We start from the raw sequence: 25954 nt of genomic DNA, 5'->3' as shown, positions 1-25954 counted from the left end.
GCACGGGTTATATGCGCTCTGATTTGAGGGTTGAAGTTGGCATAATAGCATAACTAATTCCGATCGCATGAATAAAGCTTATTCGAAAACAATTGAGAGTTATTTACTCTGACAGGTGACGTATGTGAGCTCTGATTTGATGGTGTTCAGGGAGTCGAAGTTGACGACGGCCAGGGCATGCGAGTCGTCAGACGCGATCCTCTGTAGTTCTGTAGTATGCACACCGCTTCCGATACCTGGGATAGTGACAAAGAAAACAAGTCTGAAAATAGTTATTACTCACAGCAAAACAGTTTAGACATTAAAGGAAAATGGCTACAGAAGCTCATCAGTGAGTGTGCCAGCTTAATTGCTTAATTGTTAAAGATGTACATGCACCTGAATTGGTCTTGAAACTAAACAATCACAATTTTCGCGTCCTTCCCCGTACATACTGCCAACGCGCTAAGATACGATCAACAGAGACTGATCAAGTTGACAGGTTCCGGAATGACGCACCTATGGCGACGACCTTGACGTTTGTTCGGTTCTTAAGCAGATCTGCCTCGCGCGCTGTGTCGGTCGGGTGGGTGGACTGTCCGTCCGTCAGCAGGATAACCAGGTCCGTGGCGTTAGCTCGAGCACCTGCAACCATGACATCAACGATACACCAACATGGCTGTTTTGCTCATGGAAAAGGAAAACTACGTGCACGTCATCAGAAAACAAGCTGGCTTTATCAAATCATAAATGTGATGAAATGTCATCAGATTATAATAATATGAAGTTATTTTTTATGTTATACGATCTACTGCGGAGCACTTAAAGGAACATTTCAATCGACGAGACGAAGAAAGACAAACACGTGACAAGACTCCGCTCATAAGTATAAAATAAATACTTTGCCTGTTCCTCTTACCTTTAGATGCAAGGAAGCTGTGTAGACGGACGTACTGTAGCGCCTTGTCCGTGTACGTGACGCCACTGTTGTATGTGATGCGGGCGATGCCGGCCAGCAGGTCCTTCTGGTTCGTGTACCGGTTCAACGGGAACTGCTCGTGCACGCTGCTGCTAAAGGTCACCACGCTCACCTTAGCACGTGGAAAACGTTACATTGCATATGCATTGCAATTAAACAAAAACTATATTGTTTAATCATTTACAAACACGATTCCTCTCCACGCCAACTTTACGCAAATGCAACTACGATCTTCTGATAAAGACATATTATTAACTCGACGCAACGTCATGTATAATTTTATTATTTTAGTTTAATATCACAGGAAAAAGCGACAAACCATAACTTGGCTGGGCCCAATGTTGAACTGGTAGACGAAGTCGCGGACAAAGTCTAGTTGTTTCTGAAAGTTGATACTACCCTCGCTGGCGGACGAGTCCAATACAAACACGATATCCGCGGGCTCCTTTCCGCAGCCTGCACGGGGAAAGCAACAGAATGCAAGTACATGCTACATATGTTGTATACGTTAGCAATGCTATTGTTCCATTTATCAAATTTTATTCCAGATAAGGCTAGAAATATCTTAGTTGTTTTGTAAGTTATAAACGGGTTTAACTGAATACGTAAACGCATCCTGGTATCAAAGAACATAACATGAACGTACCCGTGCTGACTGCTGGCTTAGGTTTTGGGTCTGAAACAGATATGAAAGTAATCAGTTATTATTTGTAAACATTAAACGTTTAAATTTAAAAATGTCTCAAAATACGTGTAATTTTATTGTGCATGTTTCACACAAGTATGAGGTATGTTACAAAGTTCCGCTTACTGCCGCAGGACTGGTCTTTGAGTTCCACCTGGAGTGTGTGGAGGATGGAAAAACTGCCCACGGTAAACACGTGGTTCCGGTCAGTGGCCACGTTGTTCAGCTCAAACTGGTTCACGTTGGAGCCGATACCAATCGCGATTACCGTGGCGTGCGACTGGGTCTGCAGGATAACCGGTGCGCGGAAAGCGCACAATACATATAATGTAGTTACAATGAATGTATAACTATATAATTATATAGTGCTATGAACTATCTGAACTTCAATTGTATACTTCCATCAGAAAGCTTCGGTTATAAAAGTAAAAGTTTTAAGACTACGAGAAATGATTTTCACAAACAACATTCTTATGAATTGAAAAAAGTGTGCCATTCATTTTGAGAACTCATTTTCTTTTCGTTATAGAACATCGATCAGTTAATAGCAATATAAAAAAAAGTTTTGTTCAAATAAAAAAACAATGCCTTTATATTGGTTCCCACCTTTAGAGATCTAGCTTCTGCAATGGTGGCGCCGGTGTCGGTTGATTGTCCGTCCGTCAGTACGATGACTATCCTGGTGGCGTTCGGTCGCGCGCCGTGGTAAGAGGCAAACTGATAGTAACGAGCGTTCCGTAGCGCTTGGTCTGTGGCCGTCGTGCCGCCCCGGAAACGGACGGACTGAATCGCCGCGATCAGAGACGTTTTGTCCCGGTGGCTGTGTGGGGAAAGAATGCTTAAATTAAACATAAAATAACTACATGTATACGGATCATGAAAACTATCCTGGTTTGAAGGCCAATATACTTTCAGAACTGCTACCAGCATATTTCATAAGTGTCACAATTCCTGACATAACGAAACTTCTGGTTTCTTATTACTCGTTACACACACTGCTAGTTCATTGCTCAGTTTAATGGCGGTCTAAATTGTATAACTTGTTTAACATAAAATATACTCATAGTTATATAATTACGCGTTGAAGTAGAACTCGTTGTGTGCGGAGGAGCTGAAGGTTGTGAGGCCGACCTGGACGTCGCTGGGCCCGATGTCGAACTGGCGTACAAAGTCCGTCATGAAGTCTAGCTGCATCTGGAAGTTGGCGGCCCCCTCGCTGGAGGATGAGTCCAACAGGAACACAATGTCCGCGGGATGGTCGCCACACGGCGACGGAGTTGTGCCTGTCGTCGGCGAGAGTTTATATTGTGTTTTCCAGATATAGAATTAAATTGCATTTATTCCTTTTGTAGCTGTAGACAACAGTTAAAAACATGGTAACTACATGTGACATACGTCTTATTTTTTATCTCGTTAAAACGACTAAATAAAGTCTTCATTCAAAATATTGCATTTCGACGTAGCATTTATGACGCAATTTATCACGTGGTATATACTCACACACACTAAGTTTAGTAACTTCGTTAAATTACTTACTATCGCGTTTAGACGACTTATGTTTCTCGTTAAATGGACTAAGTAACTCGTTAAAACGACATATTGACCAATCAGAATCAAATACTAATTAAAATAGCGAACAATCATTAGATCAGCCTTCTTCATCCATGTTTATGCGCGGTTATAGAGCGATTCAGATTGGCCAATAGGTCGTTTTAAAGAGTTACAAAGTCTTTTTTATGAGATACCTTATTCGTTTAAACGTGACATGTAAGTCGCTTAAACGAGATACTAAGTCGTTTTGACGAGCTAAATAACACGTATATAGCTATAAGCTACAAATTCGATAAAATCAGTGCTGAAAACCACTGTTTTAATCAGTTTACGTTGACCATACTAGTAAATCATAATAAAATTAAAAATGATATTTACACATTTACAAGTCTTTACGTAAACAATGTATGTAACGCTGAAACTTTTATATACATGCGACAGTTTCTATTTCGGTGGTAATGGAGTCGAGAGAGTTGAAGTCGGCGACGTTGAGCACGTGCTGTGGGTCGTTGGCGATGTGTGTAAGCTCCGTCTGGGACACATGCACGCCGATACCCACTGAGATCACCTGAAAACGTTCAAACTTACTGTACTTTATGATAAGAGAAAAGGGTATTGAACATTTTTTAATTGTAAAAAGAAGTTTCCTAATTTAACATGGATATTACTATGTAGCACCTCATTTACTGTTAATATTTATAAAAATGTATCTTGTCATTAACACATTAATCGATATTTGGAATGGTATTCTATTGCAGATGTAAAGAAACGGTGTTACTCTAACGCCGTCAGCATGCAGATGAGTGGCGGCGTTTTGGGTACTGGAAGCGCTGTTCGAGTTGCCGTCCGTGAGCACCACCACCAGCCGCGTCACCGCTCCGCCACGTCCGCCGTTTTCCGCTTTGAAACTGGCGAAAACATAAGGATTTATACCCGGGTCAAGTCAGAGACCAAGAAACATATACGGTGTTGGTGTCGGTTGGAAGGCAATAAACAAAACTTACAAAAAGTTACATGATGCATTAATGAATTCATCCATCTATCATTTGGATCCGTATCCAAAACAAGTGAAGTATGTGGAACCGGATATTAAATATCGATGCTGACATACGTACATCGCGCGTCTTTGAAGTATTAGTAAATGTTGTTGGCTTAAAACAATATACCTGTTCGTGCTGACAAAGTTGAGGGCCTCGGCTGTGTTCGTGGTTCCGCCCCGGTAGGTTATGTTGTTGATGGCCGTTTGCAGCGAGGGGCGGTCTCCGTACGTGTTCAGGAAAAACTCGTTGTAAGCATGCGTACCAAACGTTACCACGCTCACTTGGGTGTTGCTCGGGCCGATGTCAAATCTTCGAGATGTATATAAATGTATCATGAGTGAGACTTACCATACACTGCAATAACGTACACAAACTATTGAGCATGGAATGTATATTTAAAGAACATATTTTTTTTATGTGAAAATATACCTGATATGAGAAAGCACATAAAACACACACAAACAAGCACACAACGAAATACTAACGAGTTGGTGACGTTGGCGACAAACTGTAGCTGTTTCTTAAAGTTGACAGAGCCCTCACTTCCGGATGTGTCGAGGACGAACACCACGTCTGCCTGCTTCTGGGCACAGCTAGTGTCTGAACAGAGATGTGGGGTCAGTAAACACACGTGCAATGCCATATCATTTATAGTGCGATCTTTATAAACAAAAATATTTTTCATTCATTCTTTTACCTAGTTATAAAAATACATCTTCAACTACCGTTGATTTAGACTGTTATTTTTTATACAACTTATACGCTTTTATTTACTATTTCTAATTTCTATGTAATATTTACCAATTTTCTCTGTGGTACCTGAAAGAAAAAGGAAAGAAATGGAAATCTTATTTACCTAAAATGCAGTCATATTTACACGTATTCTAACCAAGCGGCATTTGTAAAGTTTTGTTTTGTTTTGGTTTCATTCGTTATAGGAGAAATAATGTATATTCCATATTATAAGTATCTCACGTGGCCGCTCGAGTAAGATAGGATCATCCGTAGCATACGGTGTTATGCGGAACCAAGGTTTACCGAGTTTCCGCAGAACACACTGCGCGGGAGTTGGGATAACCCTATATGTTGTGAGCGGCCATGGTAGATGCTTTTTCTCTCACCTTAGTAAAACAAAATATTGAACAAATGTATTTTTATTTATTATTATTATTACGTACGGGTACATTTTTATCTTTGTCCGTGGGCAATATAAGGATTTACAGCAATGCCAACTATATGGAAGTACCTATCCGGGGTGGGGGAAAACACTTTCCCTATCCTTACATACGTACATGCGGCTGATCGTATCTCTGTCTCTATGGTCTGTAGCGAGTCGAAGGACGGCACGGTAAACACGTGCTGGGCGTCGGACGCGATAGACCCCAATTCCGTCTTCACAACGCCAGACCCGATACCAATAGATATCACCTGTAACAAAGTCCAGGAATTGAAAACCAACACCATTACGAAGCAGATCTACAAACGTAGTCATTTTTTATTCCATACCAGAACTGAATTTGGACAAACCTATCAGAGCCATACTCATGTGAATCAAGTTGAAATATTCCCAGTAGATATTGGTGTGCTTACCTTGATGTTTGAGAAGTGTAGCACGCGGGCCTGCTGTGCTGTTAGGGTGGGACTAGTGGACTGTCCGTCCGTCATCACCACCAGGATCTTAGGGACACCAAGGCGCGCGCCATGCAGCGATGAGAAGCTCGTGGTCTGCACGAACAGAAGCGCCTTGTCCGTGGAAGTTGCACCTGAATGAGCACAGAAGTATCGATGGATTCTCAGAGATTGCACAAGGCAAGAAATGGAATAAATATACATGTATAAAATAGATACATATATGGAATGAAATGGTTCGTGCTGTCGAGCATCGCAGGTCTTTTACTTAGAATATCTGGGGGTTTGACATCATTTTTCTTGTTCTTATTACCTGGTGTATACTTGACGTTGTTGATGCCGTTGAGGAGTGAGGCCCGGTCTCGGTACGTGTTCAGGTAGAAGGCGTTATGAGGCGCGGTAGAGAACGTCACCACACTCACCTGTACCTTGTCAGGGCCTGCAGGAAGATAGTACATATATCATAGTAGTGTATGTGTTAGAGTTAAGCGTTGGGAAGTGTTCGTCATAAAGCAAACGGCGAATGAGGTTGTACAGAACTATGCAATTAAATAATTGAGACGTGCTTCTGATTTTATATAACTGTTTAAGCTACTTGAAATTCACAGCTATTTCTAGTTATGTTACCTATGTCGTAGGGTTTGGTGAAGTTGCTGACGAAGGCGAGTTGTTTCCGGAAGTTTGGCTCGCCCTCGCTGTATGAGGAATCCAACAGAAACACGATGTCCGCCTTGTCATGGGAACAGTCTGGAAAATTGCAGGAGACATTTCAGAGCAATATTTTACTTTTACATCGTAGAAGTCAACAAGTAACATAGGATCTGACGAACATATTGGTGCAAAGGTTTTTAGATCAGTAATACATGTAATTGCAATTGTGATTAAAAAACAATTAACAGTACTCATCACCGACACAACTCTAAGCAGGAGTCGAACTTGCACATTTTGATATAGAGTCCAATACGCTTAACTTAAGGTACTCGCCATCGCAACGGATGGTATGTTATCTCGTAGTGGTAATTTAGAACTAAGAAACATCTCCAAAAAAGACATAACATTAAAATTAAAAGTTGGTCAACGTTGATACTCTATTGTGATATACCTGGTTTCTTTGTAGTTGGTTCAGTTGTCGGCCTAGGGGTGGTGGTAGTAGTTGTTGTTGTAGTTGTTGTTGTTGACGTCGTCGTGGGTTTTGGTGTTGGTGTTGTTGTTGTTGTTGTTGTTGTTGTGATAGTCGTTGGTTTTGGTGTTGTTGTGGTTGTCGTTGGCTTTGGTGTTGTTGTGGTAGTCGTTGGTTTTGGTGTTGTTGTGGTAGTCGTTGGTTTTGGTGTTGTTGTGGTTGTCGTTGGTTTTGGTGTGGTTGTAGTTGTCGTTGGCTTTGGTGTTGTTGTGGTAGTCGTTGGTTTTGGTGTTGTTGTGGTAGTCGTTGGCTTTGGTGTTGTCGTGGAAGTCGTTGGATTTGTTGTTGTTGTGGTAGTCGTTGGTTTTGGTGTTGTTGTGGTAGTCGTTGGTTTTGGTGTGGTTGTAGTTGTCGTTGGCTTTGTTGTTGTTGTGGTAGTCGTTGGCTTTGTTGTTGTTGTGGTAGTCGTTGGTTTTGGTGTTGTTGTGGTAGTCGTTGGTTTTGGTGTTGTTGTGGTAGTCGTTGGTTTTGGTGTTGTTGTGGTAGTCGTTGGTTTTGGTGTTGTTGTCGTAGTCGTTTGTTTTGGTGTTGTTGTGGTAGTCGTTGGTGCTGGTGTCGTGGTGATAAGTTTGTCAGAATCCGGCGGCTCGCCAGGACATGTCTGGCTCTCCACGTTCGCGTCCACTTTTACATAACCAATCTGGGTGTATATATAAGGTACAATAGACTGCGTGATTATGAAAACAGCGACAACACGCTAACGGCGGATACGACACAATAAATATAAATGATTCGGATACATTTTTGTTTTTATGTTTTATCTAGAATATGTTATAATGCAATTCAAAATTTGGACAACCTTAGACTTAAACGACGATCGTAAAAAAACGCGTACTTGGTGTTCGAACGCGATCTCTGCGAATCCCGTGTGTTTGGCGCCGCTTTCGTAAATCGCCTTACAGTCGAACTCGTACAGGTAGCCAATGGCCTGCCCGCTCGTGCTCGGTTGTTGGAAGACAGCCGTCTCCACGTTATAGTTGCACATACACTCATAGTCTGCCCGAGCTCCGGCCAGGGCCAACGTCACAACAAACAGCAGCCTAACAATGTGGGAGAGCGAACTTATTATGGTATACTGGAGATAATTAGTTATAATTGTGGTTACTTTAAAACAATGCACTTGTTAATTTTCATTTAAAAACATGGGGAAATAAAATACAACGATATATGCACATCAGGTCCATGGCAGTATTGTATCACCAACAGAAAGGGGACGGGGCAGCAATCCTTGGTCAGTGGCCACACGGTAGGCACCCGTGGTCTTTATCACTGGTGTCACCTGGTGAACCAGGTCTTCGTGACAGTAAGTACCGAAATAGAGCCATAATCGGTGTATGTAACCACATAGATTACATATGGCAATATTATACAAGGTGAACATTTTATGCAATTACCCTTTTGTCTTGTCAACATTAAAATGTTTAAAAACAGTCTTACCTTAAAAACATAAATGCTATTGTTCAGCGCCTTTTAAGAATTGTTTCAAATTTATACCACCCACGTTTATAACTATATGACTGTGCTATACGTGGAAAATGTGCATATTTAAGCAGTTTCACAAAGCTAACAGATATCACTGACTTGTATTACAGTACTTTTGTCACATTCTTATCAAAGAATGTGACTAACATCGTGGTCTGTAACGGGAAAGATTGCCCTTTGTGTATACACTAGTAAACGTATAGTTAGAATGTGTACAAGAAGTATGGACATTGACGACCATTTTGGCACCGGGCATGTTCGGCACTGTCTTGAGAAAGCAAAACCATATGTGGCGCAGATAATGTATGTGCGTGCGTGCGTGCGTGCGTGCGTGTGTTTGTTTGTTTAGGTAAAGAGCAGACACAACCTCATTCAGCATTGAAAACCAGGTCCATTTCGGTTATCTTCGTCAAAGATTATGGAAGACAAGCTCATTAGTAGTCTTCTTCACCTGTGCTTTAACATTGTCCAACACTTTAAGGTTTTAGTGAACTCCTTTTTTCACAAATAATAATAATAATAATATAACAACAACAACAATAATAATGATAATAATAGCAACAACAAAAACAACGACAACAATAGCAACAGTAAAAACAACAACAACAATAACACAACTGACAACAGCAGCAGCAACAACAACAACACCACCAATAGCAGCAGCAGTATCAGCAATAACAACAACAACAACAACAGCCGCAACAACAAATTAACATACTTTACAATCTGGCATACACTTTTTTGTAATATGTTATGAACAATTAACACATATACTGTATAAAATACTTCATTTAAAAAAACGTCTTCACATTATATAGAAAGAAAATAAACATGCCATTCCTCAATAAATTGATTTATGACTAGTACTCTACCAAATACATAAGTTGAAACATATGAGTGTCATAAAAGTTAATTCGCCCTTTTAAAGGAAAAATGTATTATTTGACTTGAATGATGCTGAATTATTGACAAATGTGACCTCAATCGGTTCATTTATTTCCACTGAGGAAGACTTGTGAACGTCCGTGGATGAAATTAGGTTAAACGATCTTACTAGTCCGTCTTGATAATCACATACTAGTGAGTATGTGGGGACAAACCAACAATGAGGGGCCAATGGATTGGCAATGGATTGGACAAACTAGCGGAGGAGCACACGCCCCATCGATGTCAGAGACATGCCAGCCCCGTTCAGCACTAAGTTAATTAAGCCGTTTATACAGAAAATAAAAAGTCTTTAAAATGACAGGTCACTGCCAGAGAGATATATCTGCTTAATAAAAAAAAACTTCCCACCCGCTAATGAGCACCTTGGTGGTTTCTCCGGCGTCGTGCAAAAAAATAACCTTGATCATGACTCAAAATCCATTCAAGATAATAAACAGAACTTGGGACACATGTTGTCAATGGCAAATGCTCATATATAATCAAGGCGCATAGCCCTGTGAAATAAATGCCCCTTTTTCGACCAAGAAATGCAAAATCTTTAATGTGGCCGTAACTCAAAAACCGTTCATAATATTTAAATAAAACTGGTACACTTGTCCATTTTGCATTTGTAAAAAAATACCAACAACGAATGCTTGAAAGGGTGTCCTGTTTTGCCACCTTTGTTGCAAAAAGCTCTTGTTTGTAAGGGGAGGCCACTGCGTCGAAAATCTTTCAAGACTAAAGACGTTTTGTCTTGAATTTAAACGTGCACTCTTCAAAAAGAGATCTTGTGCAGAAAAATGTTGCGTGAAACAGTTGTTGATAATTTCAATTTTTAAATTTTACAGTAAGTTAGGTAGAATGAGGCTCCATGTTATGAGCTCGTTTTTACTTCACGTTTTTTTTTAGTCGTCCACATTGTACAAAGACCAATATTAAACCCTGATTTGGCAAATTAATGAAAAAAATGGTTTATTTTATTTTGATAAATTGTAGAGAAACAAAACTGTCAACTGTATCCCAGGGTTCTCAATAAGTTTCGGTTTAACCGTCTCAATTAGTAAACTAACCGAACAGCTACTACTTATTCTACTTAAAATTAATTAATTTTTTCAGATTTGAACCGGCCCAATTGCCATTTGAACTGTCCATTTTGGCCGGCAGCCTGTTCTTATTGAGAACACTGGTATCCTATACTGAAACTGTACCTGTTTAGGGCAAAGAGGTTTCTCTCAATTTCTTTCACCCTATATATAATCTATTGACAAGGATTACATCTCCAAATGCCAAAGTAATGAAATAAACAATGTATAGGGGTTAAATTAGTCCATATAAACAGCCGCTTCAGAGACTTTGAAGATTTTTTATTTGGCGACTCCATGTTATAGGGAACACAATAAATATCCAAATGTTAAAAAACATTCCCTAAACGTGCATTATTGTGGCTAGGGTAAAATAGTTATTCTAAATTGCCGTCCAGGCCGGGACAGCATTTTAGAATGACTTAGGGGTTAACTTAAAATAATGTTTAGTTTTTTTGCAAAGTAGTTAGAATTCAAAAAGAAAAACTTTTGAATGCCTAAATCCATACAGTATCGAGTTATCAACTAAATATAAATATGACAGCATTTGGATCCACGTATGACAGCATTTGGATCCACCTATGCTAAAATCAAAACAATGATATTACCTTAGTTAAAATCACGTTGTGTAGTGTTGTAGTTGTTCTAAAATAAGTATCCAGTTCAATAAATAATCAATAGTTTTAACGTTTTTATAACCCTTGTCATTAGATTAGATATACTGTGAAATCATTTTTATTCGTTGGCATGAAATTTCGTGGTTTGCCGAAAAATTACTATTTCGTTGGTACTTGAATTCGTGGTTTTTCATTTTTCATTTTTGTCCTAGATCGTCCGAGTTATCTCCACGCGCTGGCCTGTGATTTCCGTCTTCAACGTCACACAGTTGATGGCACTTGCTATGGTGGCACGACATGCCAATTAGTGCATATACCCATGTCCATTATCGATTTAATTGGAAATTAAGGTCATAAAAGAAGATGTACCCTGATCATTTATACAGATAAGCGAAGCCAATTAGGAATTTTGCAAACTGTGAAAACACAGAGAAGGTCTGTATATTTGAGAAAACAATCCCAAAAGGTAGCTGATGTTCAATAATTATTCACATGTCTTTGTTAAATAAGTGTATTGAAGGCGTTGTTTTGTACATTGTCACGTTGGGTGCACAAAACCTCCAATGTAATCGATTAATTGTTTCATTGAAAAAAAAAATTGAGAACCGACACTCATCACTCACATCTTGTTAGCCTGGAGTTTTCATGAACAGCACACGTTTAGGCACTCGCTTCTGTCATTTGGTTCATAAACACATTAAAATGATTTGGATTATTATTTTCAAAGGCAGATATAATATATTAACAAAACGATGATAATAAGATATACAGTGAGACGTATATTAACCTGTATACTGCGGCCTCTGTAACGAAAATCTAGAATATGTACTTAACATGGCAATTGAAAAAGTGAATAAAGGGTATATATTTCGTGGGATCTTGAATTCGTGGATCACCCAACCCACGAAAACCACGAACATTAATGCCCCACGAACATTAATGATTTCACAGTAGTGTAAAAAATCGAGAGAAACCCCTGTGGTTTGTTACTAAAAATAGATAACTGTTTGATACTGAATAACTTAAGTTAGGGTTGACATATTGTGACCAAACTTTGTATGTATGAAAAGTTAAGGATTTCAATGGGATTGTGTTTGGTGCCCTTAGGGACAAGGTCACTGCAACTTAAAAAAAAAAAAAAAAAAAAAGTTAAAACTGAATCTCACAACAATCTGTCAATCATTAAAAATCTGGTTTTTGTTTTTTGCATCGCGGCAAATGTTGATTGTTTTCCAATGGATGTTAACATAATATCACAACTTTTTATCATAAACTCAAAAGTAATCAAAAGTAAATTAGTGCAAATTGAAAATAAATAAAAATAGAAAGAGGATAAGTATGATATATACTGTACTGGTTATATAGCAGTAGCCGGCAGAAGGGAGTAGCATGCAAATGTAATTTTCTCATTTTATATATTTGTTCATGGAAATTTGAAGTGTTACTTCAAAACATGTGTAACTTTGCATCCAATGTTAAACAATAATAAAAAGAATAAAGTACCATTCTTGATTGGTGTCCGAAACTGTCATAAAATCTTCAAATTCTCATGTGGGGCATAGTCACAGGAGTTTAACTGCCCATGTATAATGATTTATTTGCATATCCATTTATTGCGCTCGGTTTTCCCTAAAACAATTTTATCAGTATTATTTTAATTTTCATGGGAAGAACAATGGGAACAGTATTTTATGAAATCACTTAGTTGAAGAAATGTATGAAAGGAATACCATAGTCCACATCCTGAAAACAAAAAATAAACCTTGCTTTTCATTTATAGTTTCTGTTTCAAGCCAGACAATTTGAACAAACACATGCTTGCCTATTTTGATGGGTTTGGCAAGGTTCCTCACAGGGAATAGCTCTTAAGATTGTTAAAAGGGTCTTCAAATTCACCGCTGACATGATCTCCAGATCTATGCTCTGTATGCTGTCAGGCTATATTATGATTCAACAGTTCAGCAAGACAGACAAGATCCTTGTTTTTGTGAAACCGAAATTTCTAAATCTGATTAATGCACTGTCATATTCCAATGTTAGCATGTTAAGAAAATGTTGTTTTCTTTAGAAAATAAAATTTGCTATTTATTCATCTATTTTTTTAATTTTTTTAACATTTTCACATTTAGTATTCAACAGCATTTGAACATGTGACTGATTTTCCACAACTCAATTCATGGTGCCGAATTAAACATTCAGTGTAACAACTTGTCTTCATACTTAGAAAAGACATTTATAACAGACTAAAATGGAAAGTGGGTTGTTTGAAACATCGTATCACTGGAGGTTTTAGCTTGGTCCCAGGCGTACTCGAGCAATCTCAGTTTTACTGTAGTGTTGTATTTAATATTTCACTAAGGAAATCAGTAGCATTTTTATCTCAATTGCCTCCGTGTAGTCCATTCTTTTGCTGTCTAATTGTAGAATTTGCATCAAAAGACAATATAATCATCTCATTTTTACTTTGAATGTTAGTATTTGTGCTCAAGTTGAAATAGCAGTCAAATCAAAATGACACAAACACAATCATGTATTGGGTGTTATGTAAGAAGTACCGGGTATTGCTTCTCACCTTGAAGCTTAAATAGGGCCTTATTGGTTTTCCCCTTTGCCGTCCCAATGTGGTGCGTGCTTCATAATGTCAAAAAACTTGACCACATGGAGGCAATTAAAATAAAATTATATACAATCATACAATGATACAACCTTGACCCCTAGTTTCAATTAGTATACCGGTAAGCATTATTTCTGTCAATATCTATTCTAATGAAAAAACCTGTCAAAACTGCTGGGCACGGTTCTCCAATAAGTACATGCTGATCTGAATATGTTGATTGAAATAAGTTTGTGACTGATGTACATTGTATTATCACTTCAAGGGGATGTCTGCAGCCACAAAGAGAAAACATGTTGTGAAGGAAGTTTTGGATGACTTTGTATTGCCAGAGGGATCCCAGCAAATTGTTCGAGTAAGATATTCAAGCTTCCAGTTCTATCTGATTTTGGTTGTCCGTTCTTCAAAGGGAAATAACCCCAAGCCATTGTCTAGGCCTTCATGTTGATTACAGCACCAGCATGAAAAATCTACGAAATCTCGTAAATGTCAAAACTGTGAGAAAAATTCGGGCTGAAATATTTCTTGAGTTAAAAGGTGCATAATATTGGTTTTTGCAATTTAAAAAAAAAGATAAATATTGGATTATCATGTAAGTCATTTGATTTTAATGATCAAATCAAACTGAAGAATTTGTGACCACAAAGCTCTTAATTAAAAAAATGATTTATTATGGCCATCTTTGCCCTCTTGTGTTATAAATTCTGCAATATTTATGTTACATAACAGTATATCAAATTGCATGTTAAAGGTAAAGAAAATGGAGGAAAATTTTAGGTGAACAATATTTTAACCTTCATGTAATTTTTCATTTTGTCTGTCTTTATTTCAAGTTAATCCAATTTCCATTAGTGTTGTGATATCATGTTACAGGTGGTGGCCAGCAAGGGAAATAACCTCCACGAGGTGGAAACAGATGCAGGAACCAAATTCCTTGTTAGCATGCCAACCAAGTTCAGAAAAAATGTATGGATAAAAAGAGGCACGTATTGAAAGAGAGGAAACTTGTTATTATTATACAATTATAAAAAGTATGTGTTGTGTTTAAAGAGGAGAAACATGTTGTAAACATAAAGCAGTTGTTCATTTTGTTAAATTATTCAAACTTGGGAATTTCTAGATATTTTCATGGTTACCTATTTTTGTTTCTTTATTTCAAGCTCAATATTTTCAAAACCACTATACAGTAAATTACATGTAGATTTGTATATTGTGGGAGTTGTCTTACATTTCGCTAGGCAGAAATTTGTATGAGTTTTCTAGAGTGTGCATGTTGATTGTTGTTGTAGGAGACTTTGTGATGGTCGAACCTATCGAGGAGGGGGACAAGGTCCGGGCTGAGATTGTCAGCATCCTGTATCGGGAGCAGATCAAGTACATACAGCAGGAGGGACACTGGTGTGTACCAGGGCCATTCAAAAATAACATAGACTGTCTTTAAGATTTTGATGTCATCTCTAATATTGAGAATATAAACTAAGGAATTTTAAATAAACTGCATGAAAAATGGACAAAAACATTGACATTTTGATAACACTGCTATCTCAAATCTTGCAGCTAATAAGAGTTATTGCCCTTTGTTACTTTTTTCTTTAGTGCATAACTTTAAAATTACTCGAAGAAATTTAATTAAACATCATACAATCATGGTAAAGCACAATGGGGGGAAGGGCAGTGTACAAGAATCATAACTTTAAAAAATTATATCAACTTATAACAGAGTTATTGCCCGTTCTTACCTTTTCTTGTCATCTTCTAAATTACTCAATGGATTTTAATTAAACAACACACATTGGTTAAGCATGATAAGAGGAAAGTCAGTGTACAATTACTTCAAAGTTAGGGCCTCTTTTTAAGGAAATGGTTTGCCATTTCAGGGTTTGACATTAATGAACCAACCAAACAACATTCATTAGTAGATCGATGCTCTGGTGTTGCCTACTTGGTGTGTTCTAAATTGGTCAAAGTGTGACAAAACTATGTCTTTAAACGAATAAAAAACAGACTACTGGTAAAAATACTGACACATTTGTAAATTTTGTTTTCCAAATATATAACCATTCACTGATAGGCTAGTGTATTCAGATCGAGGCATTGTATCGCCCAAAGTAGTTTTATCAGTTTATTATAACAAAATATTTGAAATCAGTTTGAAATTATTAAACTGTTAATCTAAGTTTGTTTTGTATGTTATTATTCAAAGTAACTGGACCACTGGTCCAGCTCTAAAAAAAAATCACGTCAAACCCTGCATTCCTGTTACTAGTTATTAATGGTCCTTGTACATGTACATACATGCATATTGCAGTTAGAGGGCTGAAAGGGAAGTCGGTTCTATGATGCATTAATTATAGAAGCAGTAAGAGCTCTTTCTGTTTTGCCTGATAAATTGAACCTAAATGGACAACCCTGAAACCAAAAACTTACTACATTTGTAACTTTGTAGGATCATACTTTATAGTGGGAAAATGATCAAGTGTGATGCAGAGAGATGGAGTCTTAGCTGTTAATATTCAAATAAAAATCCAGTGAAATTACTATTCATATCCAAACACAATTTATGATAAAAACCTTATGGACTAATCTATCATTAGCAAGCAGATGTTATGTATTAACCAATTTTGAAATAGATTATAATTTTGCTGCAACAGGATAAATCTGATATTTGTACCCATGTTAACAAGATTTTGGCTTATGATTAATGCCTTCTTATATTTATGGAGTATAAAAAGCTGTTGTTTGCAGGCCTAGCGGGTTCCAGGATGGTGTTTCTGCCAAGTCAAGTAAGGGAATGATCCCAGACGACATGCTACCGCCCAGTGATAGTGACTCTGACAGCGAGCCGCTCGGGGACCGGGTGGTAAACAGCAACCGGCCCCCAGTAAACATGCAGGATGGGGCCTCTAGCAGTGAGGAGGACTGACAGGGAGATATACGCAGGACTCTACTGACTGTGATAATACTTGTTGTGGTGAAACAGATCATTATTGGAGTTTTGTTGTAACAAATGAATATAATGAAGATATTTAATCCAAAATAGACCTTAAATCAGGATCTTGTTTTTTTTTACTAATTTAGTATGCCATGGTGCAATGATCTTGATATTGATGATTTCATAAAACTGTACTCGGTCATCGAAAAATAATAGAAAAAATTCCAGAATCTGCACAAGACCAGAAAGTATTTTATCAGTTTGGAGCTTGTGTGCTTCGTCTAATTTCATTTACTGTGTACTACTAACAATTATAGTAGTATTTTAATGTAGTTCTTGAAACATTTCCTGGACAGATAATTTACGTTTAAGACATTTCATTTTGTTTGTTGTATTATATTTTTCAAATTAAAGAGGTGTACATGTGAAACTATGTTTTAGTAAGGAGATAAAATCCCCCCCGCCCTCCCCAAGTCATTGCATTAATTATATTGTTTTGTTGAAAATATTGATGTCCTACAGTATTTGTAGACAGTGCTCCTTTCATGTTCTTAATCATTTACACAGGTATGTTGTATGCCAGTAATTGCAATATAAACCAATTTAAACCAACTGTATATGTAAATGTGTATATATTGATATACTGTTCCAACAGTAAGTATCCTATTTTTATTTGGTAATCGTTTTATGGGGAAAGAAATGGAGACTATTGCCCCAACACCCCTGCTGATACTGTTCGATATGGTATGGAATAAACAGACATTAATATAATCTATGGGAGACTATTTGCTTTTATAATTTCAATAAAAATGCCAGGCTGTTCTGAGATAGAACGATTTGAGTGAATTATCATATAAATATATAAAAAAAATGCCAGGCTGTTCTGAGATAGAACGATTTGAGTGAATTATCATGTAACTATAAAAAAAAATGCCAGGTTGTTCTGAGATATAACGATTTGAGTGAATTATCATGTAACAAAAAAAAAATGCCAGGTTGTTCTGAGATAGAACGATTTGAGTGAATTATCATGTAAATATAAAAAAAATGCCAGGCTGTTCTGAGATAGAACGATTTGAGTGAATTATCATGTAAATATAAAAAAATGCCAGGCTGTTCTGAAATAGAACGATTTGAGTGAATTATCATGTAAATATATAAAAATGCCAGGCTGTTCTGAAATAGAACGATTTGAGTGAATTATCATGTAAATATAAAAAAATGCCAGGCTGTTCTGAAATAGAACGATTTGAGTGAATTATCATGTAAATTTAAAAGAAAATGCCAGGCTGTTCTGAGATAGAACGATTTGAGTGAATTATCATGTAAATATATAAAAAATGCCAGGCTGTTCTGAGATAGAACGATTTGAGTGAATTATCATGTAAATATAAAAAAATGCCAGGCTGTTCTGAGATAGAACGATTTGAGTGAATTATCATGTAAATATAAAAAAATGCCAGGTTGTTCCGAGATAGAACGATTTGAGTGAATTATCATGTAAATATATAAAAATGCCAGGCTGTTCTGAGATAGAACGATTTGAGTGAATTATCATGTAAATATAAAAAAATGCCAGGCTGTTCTGAGATAGAACGATTTGAGTGAATTATCATGTAAATATAAAAAAAATGCCAGGCTGTTCTGAGATAGAACGATTTGAGTGAATTATCATGTAAATATAAAAAAATGCCAGGCTGTTCTGAGATAGAACGATTTGAGTGAATTATCATGTAAATATATAAAAATGCCAGGTTGTTCTGAGATAGAACGATTTGAGTGAATTATCATGTAAATATATAAAAATGCCAGGCTGTTCTGAGATAGAACGATTTGAGTGAATTATCATGTAAATATAAAAAAATGCCAGGCTGTTCTGAGATAGAACGATTTGAGTGAATTATCATGTAAATATAAAAAAATGCCAGGTTGTTCTGAGATAGAACGATTTGAGTGAATTATCATGTAAATATATAAAAATGCCAGGCTGTTCTGAGATAGAACGATTTGAGTGAATTATCATGTAAATATAAAAAAATGCCAGGCTGTTCTGAGATAGAACGATTTGAGTGAATTATCATGTAAATATAAAAAAATGCCAGGCTGTTCTGAGATAGAACGATTTGAGTGAATTATCATGTAAATATATAAAAATGCCAGGCTGTTCTGAGATAGAACGATTTGAGTGAATTATCATGTAAATATATAAAAATGCCAGGCTGTTCTGAGATAGAACGATTTGAGTGAATTATCATGTAAATATATAAAAATGCCAGGTTGTTCTGAGATAGAACGATTTGAGTGAATTATCATGTAAATATAAAAAAAATGCCAGGTTGTTCTGAGATAGAACGATTTGAGTGAATTATCATGTAAATATAAAAAAATGCCAGGCTGTTCTGAGATAGAACGATTTGAGTGAATTATCATGTAAATATAAAAAAATGCCAGGTTGTTCTGAGATAGAACGATTTGAGTGAATTATCATGTAAATATATAAAAATGCCAGGTTGTTCTGAAATAGAACGATTTGAGTGAATTATCATGTAAATATAAAAAAATGCCAGGCTGTTCTGAGATAGAACGATTTGAGTGAATTATCATGTAAATATATAAAAAAAAAATGCCAGGCTGTTCTGAGATAGAACGATTTGAGTGAATTATCATGTAAATATAAAAAATGCCAGGCTGTTCTGAGATAGAACGATTTGAGTGAATTATCATGTAAATATAAAAAAATGCCAGGCTGTTCTGAGATAGAACGATTTGAGTGAATTACCATGTAAATTTAAAAAAAATGCCAGGCTGTTCTGAAATAGAACGATTTGAGTGAATTATCATGTAAATTTAAAAAAAATGCCAGGCTGTTCTGAGATAGAACGATTTGAGTGAATTATCATGTGAATATAAAAAAAATGCCAGGCTGTTCTGAAATAGAACGATTTGAGTGAATTATCATGTAAATATAAAAAAATGCCAGGTTGTTCTGAAATAGAACGATTTGAGTGAATTATCATGTAACTATAAAAAAATGCCAGGCTGTTCTGAGATAGAACGATTTGAGTGAATTATCATGTAAATATAAAAAAAATGCCAGGCTGTTCTGAAATAGAACGATTTGAGTGAATTATCATGTAACTATAAAAAAATGCCAGGTTGTTCTGAAATAGAACGATTTGAGTGAATTATCATGTAAATATATAAAAATGCCAGGCTGTTCTGAGATAGAACGATTTGAGTGAATTATCATGTAAATATAAAAAAATGCCAGGCTGTTCGGAGATAGAACGATTTGAGTGAATTATCATATAAATATAAAAAAAGCCAGGCTGTTCTGAAATTATGTTGTTGAGATTAAAGTAGCTTTCCGAATCTTTTGTAATTTCTGTGTAATTGTTGTCATTTTAATATTGTCAATATAAAACTTCTTTGTCAATGTCTATATATTGTTAGCTAATGAATTATTTTATGATCAAATTAATGAGAGCTAAATTTATTACTGCCATAAAACATGGGGAACTATTACTGCAGGAAATATAACTATGATGCCGACTGAGATAATGAAGCGACAGTATTTTATGACCTGTTCAGTCTAGTAAAGATTAGGCCACGTCTAGGACTACGCTTACTGTTTAGGCAACGTTTAGCCAAGTTTTGTTGAAAAATATTTTTTCTTTGACTAGATGAGTTGTTAGAAATCCTGATTATGTGAACACTGCCTGCTATGGAAAAGCTATTATCACTTGCTTATAGAGGGCCACCACGACCTTGATGTATTCTTGTGTATCACTGACTCCTTAGAACACAGGAAATCGAACTTGTTTGCCTATATTGTGTTGTGCGCTCACCGTAGTCATACTTAATATTGGTTATTGTTCTAATACTCGTGAGTTGTTATACAGTTCGCGCCCATTGACTGCATTATGGCTTGCCCCGAGGTATGTTCCATCATAGCTTCTTGTGCTTAAATGCCAAAGTTTATATACGACAGGATGTCAAACCCCGTTTATCGAAGTCTTTCGATGGTAAATTACAATTGTTGATTCAGCTACGAAAAAACAAACAATATAAAGTGACTTTTACTTAACATGAGAGTTTATTTAAGAAATTACAAAATCATGTCACGTCCTCTATGGAAGGCAATCCTTGGGCCACTTCAGTTTACGGAAGATGGTGCACTTGCCTCTGCTCTGTTCCGCATACCGGGTCACCATCTCCGAGTTCTGGCCGTTCTGAAACAATGTATGGTGCGTTCACATGATTTCATTATCTACTATTAAAACCGTGCATGTGTAAATGTCTACAAAAGAAGGTGCCATTCATCGTATCTTGGAATTATTTAAAAAGATTTTAAAACAACGATCATATTCAAAGAGGGTACGTGCAATTCCATATAGTTGGGACCAACATTTTTTACCCCCAGATCCTAGCGACGCGAGGCAGTTTGTTTCAGAAAGCAGTGAGTAGGTTATCATTTATATTAAGTTAAAAAGGCAACTTGAGCATGGCTATACCTGCACGGACTTCCAGCCAATCTCACGGCTAGTTGTTTCCGGGAAGTCCTTCCGCCGCGGGGGGATAGGCGGCAGGCAGAGGCCGTCCAGCGCGTTATGTCTATAGCGGGTCGCTTTCGAGGACACCGGTCGAGAGCTGCCAGTCTTGCTCATGGGCCGACCCTCAAGGTCACAGTTTAACTATAAATTTTACAAATAGTTTACAAACACTATACTATTCACCGGCCTTCGCGGTACAATAATTATTGAATGTGCATTTGATTGTGCTTACGTAACCAAGAGACAACGTTTGTTTATCGACCTGGTACCATGATTACGAATAGTCTCAAGTCCAAGTCAAGACTTTGAAAAGCACTTTTATTAAATAACAAGGAATCCGGTTTTCTCCATTACAAAAATAAATGTTAGTATTTGTACAATTTTGAATAGTTTTAAAATTCAGAATACTCCCGACCAGAAAGACAGTCACAATGAAATGAGGATTTGCAGTTTTACCAGTCTAAATTCAGACTTGAGACTGTTCGTATTCATGACCCCTGAGTTATCATCTGACCCAGGCAGGACCTCTAGTGCTTCAAGCGGACATGACAGCTACGTTGCTATTGAGTTAGTTCAAAAGCTTATTAGCGAAGAATAGAGACTAGTTATATTTAGACAATGAAACGCATGTGACATGTTTACGGTATTTAAAACATAAGGTTTTGCTTAGAAATATTTTTGACCACGTTCGACTTGAAGTAAACTACATTTCGGTGCTTTTGGGGTGGATTTACCTTTCTGTATTCATACACTAGGTAGCCCCACATTTCCGGCCACTTTTTGCGTGCTGACACTTGCTCATGGCGGACGTGGTCCTTCCTGGAACGCGTACGAAAACAAAATCCAAAATAACTCTTAACACATATTGAATTATTTATGCTTAACAGAATCAAGCATGGTTTATGCATCATGTTCAAATACACTAGTCGGTTCATAAAGCCATTGACGAGAATATTTCTTCTTTCTTTTTGAATCTGTCATTAATATTTCATTTAAAATTTATTCGTACTGTACATAGTGTTTACTCCATACGTATACGTTTCAACTTAAATCGAACGTGAGATCATCATCAGATGTGCTTTTGTTATTTTCGGAAATGAAAGAGTTGGGAATACTATTCCGAGTACAATTTCAATAAATTCGTTGTCAACCCTGCTACAGATATATCCGTTAGCCATGCATCACAAGTTCACAATGACATACTTGTGTATTGGATCATGACCTTAAAAAAGGCCTGAACTGGAGCCAGCCAAATTGTACTCTGCCCTAGGCCAAAGATTTGACTATCGTAGGCAAAATGCCACTTGATCTAACAGTCTAAATACATGTACTTTACGTGTCATTTGAATTCACCACATACTAGGCTATGGTATGATCAACGAACAACCATAATGCTATCAAGAATTACTTCATGAAAATAACAATGTGTATAAAAAATACCATATTTCGTCAGTGTGGACCATACTAAGGATCCGATTCCGTTTTGTTGGCGCTGCCTCCGCCATTTTCGCCTTTAATGACGCTATGGCAACGACGTTATGACGTCAAATGCAATACAGTGGCATGACGTACGTATACGCTATACTTTGATGATTCGTTTTTTATGCTCACCGAAGGAAGGAACATTTAGTCGCCATTTTCCGTCCTTCCGACCGTTACACCCTTGTCCGTATAATAACTTTTCAAAATTACTGAATGGATTGCCGGAATAAAACTTTATAAATAGATAGATGATTACATTAGGAGGAGGTGCAATGCACAATAACCATAATCCTTTCATGCATACTTATTTAGTTATCTCCCCTTAACCATTTTAGGCTGTAGGCCACATGTATATAGACCTACAGGCTTTAGTACTGCATATCAAAATCAGGTATCATCAGATCTACTTTTTGACATCATATGTCTGAATTAATGCGCTGAAGAATTAATGCGTTGGTGTTACAAAAAGGGACTTGCGGCGATTTAAAAAGTGCGAATTAAAATACCACTTTTTCTGTTTTGAACATTAACACTCAATGGTATTCACCCCAAAATGCACATGTACATAAACAGCGCATTAAGGCATTAAGAAGAATTGCATTACCCGGTAAGCATGAATCGGTATTTGTAAATATTACTCTTTGGTTCATATTTATACATGTTTGTACTTTTAGAAATCATTGCGAACTTCTAATGGCGATCAATTTTGTTACTTTTTGATATCTAATGTTAATAAGCATTTTTGCATCGTATTTTACTTTTGCATGCTATATAATATTTGAATATGCATAGTAACGCTATAAAAGTCCCTCTTTCCACATATTTTTGCATGTATACATTTGTTCAACTTATGAATAATAATGCTTTAAAGCTGCACTCTCACAGATTGAACGTTTTGACAAATTTATTTTTGACTTGGAGCGAGCCATTTTTTTGCGAAAATCCATGGAAACAAGTTTTATAAAACTGCTGACAAAAATTAGATCGCAGATTTTTATATTTAAGTTCAAAAATGATGATTTATGCCATGAAACATTAATTTTCGAACGGAAATATAAAAATCTGCGATCTAATTTTTGTCAGCTGTCTTATATCATTGATTTGCAGATATTAACGCAAACATTTGCTTTTTCCAAGACAAAAAAAAAATAAGTTGTAAAAATGGTAAATCTGTGAGAGTGCAGCTTTAACCATTCATCTTCTACCAGCACACTGTATTACAATTTCTGCATTTTCATTGAAACTGGGCGTTTGCCGCGGGGCGTCCACCACTTCCAGCGATACTCTTGTTTAATTTAATAACGAACTATTAGAGGCCCGTCCTATCAAATATACGATCATCATAAGCGACAACTGCACGCATTTCGCGGCATGATGTTGTGAGTAGGCTCAAAAGTCTAAAACCTTGACACGTAATGAAACGGATTTTAAGCACTGTGTGATACAAAGACAAACAACAACATATTTATTTCTTACAATCAATCAACAGTCTTTCTTTTATTGTCAAACAAAGTATAAATCTACAAATGTATAAAATGCTTCATAACAGTGGGACAATATTTGTATGAACATGATAATGATTGCATACAGTCACCTTGACCTTACACCATTCTCAAGGTTGATAGCAATCGCTAGGATCAGCGAGATACATGTGAACACGACAAACTTACTCCCTGTCTGAAATGTCATCCAAACACTTACAAACACAAAAGACACTGGTTGAATCTATATTGTCATTTAAACGCAATATTGCATGGTTTTCTGATGTAAATGTATTCATATAAGTGATTTGCCGTCGTCAAGAGCCCAGCACGACTGCCACTAAAATGGTCATCAAGGCGATGAATCTGCATTTTGAGACAGCCGCGTGATGGCAGTTTCCACCGGAAGTGAATTCCTCGCAGTCTCCTTCGTTCGCGACCTCGATGTGCTGCAGCATGGCCCCCAGTGTCCAGTCTACACATTGAAGAAAAATAAAAATAATGAGTTGAAAACCAATGTTGTTGTTTCTTTTGTTTGATTGCCAACTAGACGAAATATTGTCGAATATTTGGTTCAAAATGCACCATCAACAGCCGCTTCATACAATTAACCACCAAGTAAGGATTCATTTTCTTGGATTTTTCAAAAGGCCTTACCTATCTCGTGGTGGTTTATGTATGAGTGAAGAAAGACGCGGTTCCGTTGCGGGGAGAGGCCGTACGCGTCCAGCAGCAGCGCGGGGATGTACAGGCCCATCATGCAGTAGGGAGACGCGTACGCCGCCGGAAGTCCCTCGGACACCACCACCGACAGAGGCTATAACACATAAAGTTTAATTTAAAATGATACATTAAGCGGCATCAAGAATAGTTTTAATAGTTTTACATTATTACAATAATTAAATCGTTGTAAACAAGCACTGGCCTGTAATGAAATTACATGTCAAGGCGAAAATCCTCTAAATGGAGGACTTCTTAAATATTGCTCCGTTATTGTATTCAAAACACACAAGAGTACCACAATTGCATAACATTCTGTATATTAAAAAAAGCAAATACCAACGTTTACAAAGCACACAAAACCTTTTCGCAATAAGCGATGGCGTTTTCCTTCAGCAGCGGTATGTCTAGGAGACCGTGGTCGTCGACGGCCTGCAGATGGCGCGGTGCGTACGAGAAGGCGGAAATGGCGTAGAAGTCCGTGCGGGCCACGGGCGGCTGATAGACGGCCCCAATAGCGCATGGCTTTGGGTTACACCAGGAGTCGTCGGCGGACTTGAGGAATATGTCGATGATTTCAAGGCACTTTGTGACATTGGCAGATCCATAGATATGGACGGAATCGCCGAAGGCCGTGTGGGTTGTATTATCTGAAAACAATTAAATCGTTAGTTAAAAGTTCCTAAGCGCAAGAAAATGTTGATACAATTAATGTTTAGATGCCGGGAATATAATCAAAGTATTTCTGCTTTCAGAACAAACATCGATAGTCAAAAAAGAAAAAAAAATACAAACATATGTACCTACCACCAGAGAGCATGCAGGGGTTTGGGACGTCGTCGACGGCAGGGTCGGCAATGGCTACCAGGTAGTCGTTGACGCGCTGCAGGATGTAGTTCTGTCCGTACAGCAGGTAGCTGTGCGCGTACAGACGGTAGGTGACGGCTCCCAGGCGGACGGGGTACATGTGCGCATACAGGGAATGCGATGGCAGGAAGGCGATTTGCGTAGAACCGCC

General features: G+C 37.3%; 6 protein-coding genes across 10 annotated transcripts in view; 2 read left to right on the top strand and 4 right to left on the bottom strand.

Annotated features, from left to right (window-relative positions):
• Positions 1 to 6850, bottom strand: part of LOC128208323 (serine-rich adhesin for platelets-like) — a 49308-nt gene extending 42458 nt beyond the window's left edge. Inside the window, exons 1-9 of the mRNA XM_052911882.1 lie at positions 6844 to 6850; positions 6491 to 6610; positions 6177 to 6302; positions 5825 to 5997; positions 5527 to 5662; positions 2775 to 2926; positions 899 to 1070; positions 499 to 624; positions 108 to 236 (exon numbers count right to left, since the gene is read on the bottom strand). Coding sequence (XP_052767842.1) covers positions 108 to 236; positions 499 to 624; positions 899 to 1070; positions 2775 to 2926; positions 5527 to 5662; positions 5825 to 5997; positions 6177 to 6302; positions 6491 to 6610; positions 6844 to 6850 — 1141 coding nt within the window. The remainder of the gene's footprint in view (positions 1 to 107; positions 237 to 498; positions 625 to 898; positions 1071 to 2774; positions 2927 to 5526; positions 5663 to 5824; positions 5998 to 6176; positions 6303 to 6490; positions 6611 to 6843) is intronic.
• The window catches only part of LOC128208265 (U11/U12 small nuclear ribonucleoprotein 48 kDa protein-like), a 103494-nt gene continuing 84307 nt past the window's right edge, over positions 6768 to 25954 (top strand). Inside the window, exon 1 of one of the 2 annotated variants that reach the window (XM_052911769.1) lies at positions 6768 to 6780. The gene's annotated coding sequence lies outside the window, so the exon portion shown is untranslated. The remainder of the gene's footprint in view (positions 6781 to 25954) is intronic. The other variant, XM_052911767.1, reaches the window with a different exon arrangement.
• On the bottom strand, positions 6952 to 8368 carry LOC128208322 (uncharacterized). Its single transcript, XM_052911881.1, has 3 exons — positions 8298 to 8368; positions 7879 to 8083; positions 6952 to 7683 (listed from the first exon to the last, which is right to left on the bottom strand). Exons 1-3 carry the CDS (start codon positions 8366 to 8368, stop codon positions 6952 to 6954), a joined length of 1008 nt encoding a protein of 335 aa, XP_052767841.1.
• LOC128208268 (probable RNA-binding protein EIF1AD) lies at positions 10232 to 17317 on the top strand. Of its 3 annotated transcripts, XM_052911772.1 has the most exons (6): positions 10237 to 10302; positions 10572 to 10680; positions 14034 to 14123; positions 14642 to 14750; positions 15058 to 15166; positions 16514 to 17317. In XM_052911772.1, the coding sequence occupies exons 3-6, from the start codon at positions 14037 to 14039 to the stop codon at positions 16689 to 16691; spliced, it is 483 nt and encodes a 160-aa protein (XP_052767732.1). In that variant the 5' UTR covers positions 10237 to 10302; positions 10572 to 10680; positions 14034 to 14036; the 3' UTR covers positions 16692 to 17317. The 3 variants fall into 3 exon arrangements, with proteins under 3 accessions (XP_052767731.1, XP_052767732.1, XP_052767733.1); XM_052911771.1 differs by lacking the exon at positions 10572 to 10680 and having other exon boundaries at positions 10232 to 10302; XM_052911773.1 differs by lacking the exons at positions 10237 to 10302; positions 10572 to 10680 and adding an exon at positions 11367 to 11589.
• On the bottom strand, positions 20821 to 22758 carry LOC128208321 (uncharacterized). Its single transcript, XM_052911880.1, has 4 exons — positions 22694 to 22758; positions 21988 to 22072; positions 21215 to 21394; positions 20821 to 20932 (listed from the first exon to the last, which is right to left on the bottom strand). The coding sequence occupies exons 1-4, from the start codon at positions 22756 to 22758 to the stop codon at positions 20831 to 20833; spliced, it is 432 nt and encodes a 143-aa protein (XP_052767840.1). The 3' UTR covers positions 20821 to 20830.
• Positions 24200 to 25954, bottom strand: part of LOC128208264 (ectonucleoside triphosphate diphosphohydrolase 1-like) — a 10382-nt gene continuing 8627 nt past the window's right edge. For both annotated transcript variants that reach the window (XM_052911764.1, XM_052911765.1), the window contains exons 4-7: positions 25744 to 25954; positions 25300 to 25586; positions 24874 to 25033; positions 24200 to 24691 (exon numbers count right to left, since the gene is read on the bottom strand). The exon at positions 25744 to 25954 is cut by the window's right edge and continues 37 nt beyond it. In XM_052911764.1, the coding sequence (XP_052767724.1) occupies positions 24534 to 24691; positions 24874 to 25033; positions 25300 to 25586; positions 25744 to 25954 (816 nt within the window). In that variant the 3' untranslated portion in view covers positions 24200 to 24533. The remainder of the gene's footprint in view (positions 24692 to 24873; positions 25034 to 25299; positions 25587 to 25743) is intronic.

This window comes from Mya arenaria, chromosome 11 (genome assembly GCF_026914265.1).
Source record: "Mya arenaria isolate MELC-2E11 chromosome 11, ASM2691426v1".
Lineage (NCBI taxonomy): Eukaryota > Metazoa > Mollusca > Bivalvia > Myida > Myidae > Mya > Mya arenaria.
This window is presented reverse-complemented; position numbering and strand designations above follow the sequence as displayed.

What these genes read in the sequence shown, in the direction of transcription:
- LOC128208321 (XM_052911880.1), bottom strand. Translation starts at nt 22,758, where the DNA reads ATGGCGGAGGCAGCGCCAACAAAACGGAATCGGATCCTTAGTATGGTC. An exon ending in GTCCACACTGACGAAATATG is followed by an intron (nt 22,073 to 22,693) that starts GTATTTTTTATA and finishes TACGCGTTCCAG; the next exon opens with GAAGGACCACGTCCGCCATG. An exon ending in TTGGCTGGAAGTCCGTGCAG is followed by an intron (nt 20,933 to 21,214) that starts GTATAGCCATGC and finishes ACATTGTTTCAG; the next exon opens with AACGGCCAGAACTCGGAGAT.
- LOC128208322 (XM_052911881.1), bottom strand. Translation starts at nt 8,368, where the DNA reads ATGGCTCTATTTCGGTACTTACTGTCACGAAGACCTGGTTCACCAGGT. An exon ending in ACCAGTGATAAAGACCACGG is followed by an intron (nt 8,084 to 8,297) that starts GTGCCTACCGTG and finishes CCACATTGTTAG; the next exon opens with GCTGCTGTTTGTTGTGACGT. An exon ending in AGATCGCGTTCGAACACCAA is followed by an intron (nt 7,684 to 7,878) that starts GTACGCGTTTTT and finishes ATATACACCCAG; the next exon opens with ATTGGTTATGTAAAAGTGGA.
- LOC128208268 (XM_052911771.1), top strand. Translation starts at nt 14,037, where the DNA reads ATGTCTGCAGCCACAAAGAGAAAACATGTTGTGAAGGAAGTTTTGGAT. An exon ending in AAATGTATGGATAAAAAGAG is followed by an intron (nt 14,751 to 15,057) that starts GCACGTATTGAA and finishes TTGTTGTTGTAG; the next exon opens with GAGACTTTGTGATGGTCGAA. An exon ending in ATACAGCAGGAGGGACACTG is followed by an intron (nt 15,167 to 16,513) that starts GTGTGTACCAGG and finishes TGTTGTTTGCAG; the next exon opens with GCCTAGCGGGTTCCAGGATG.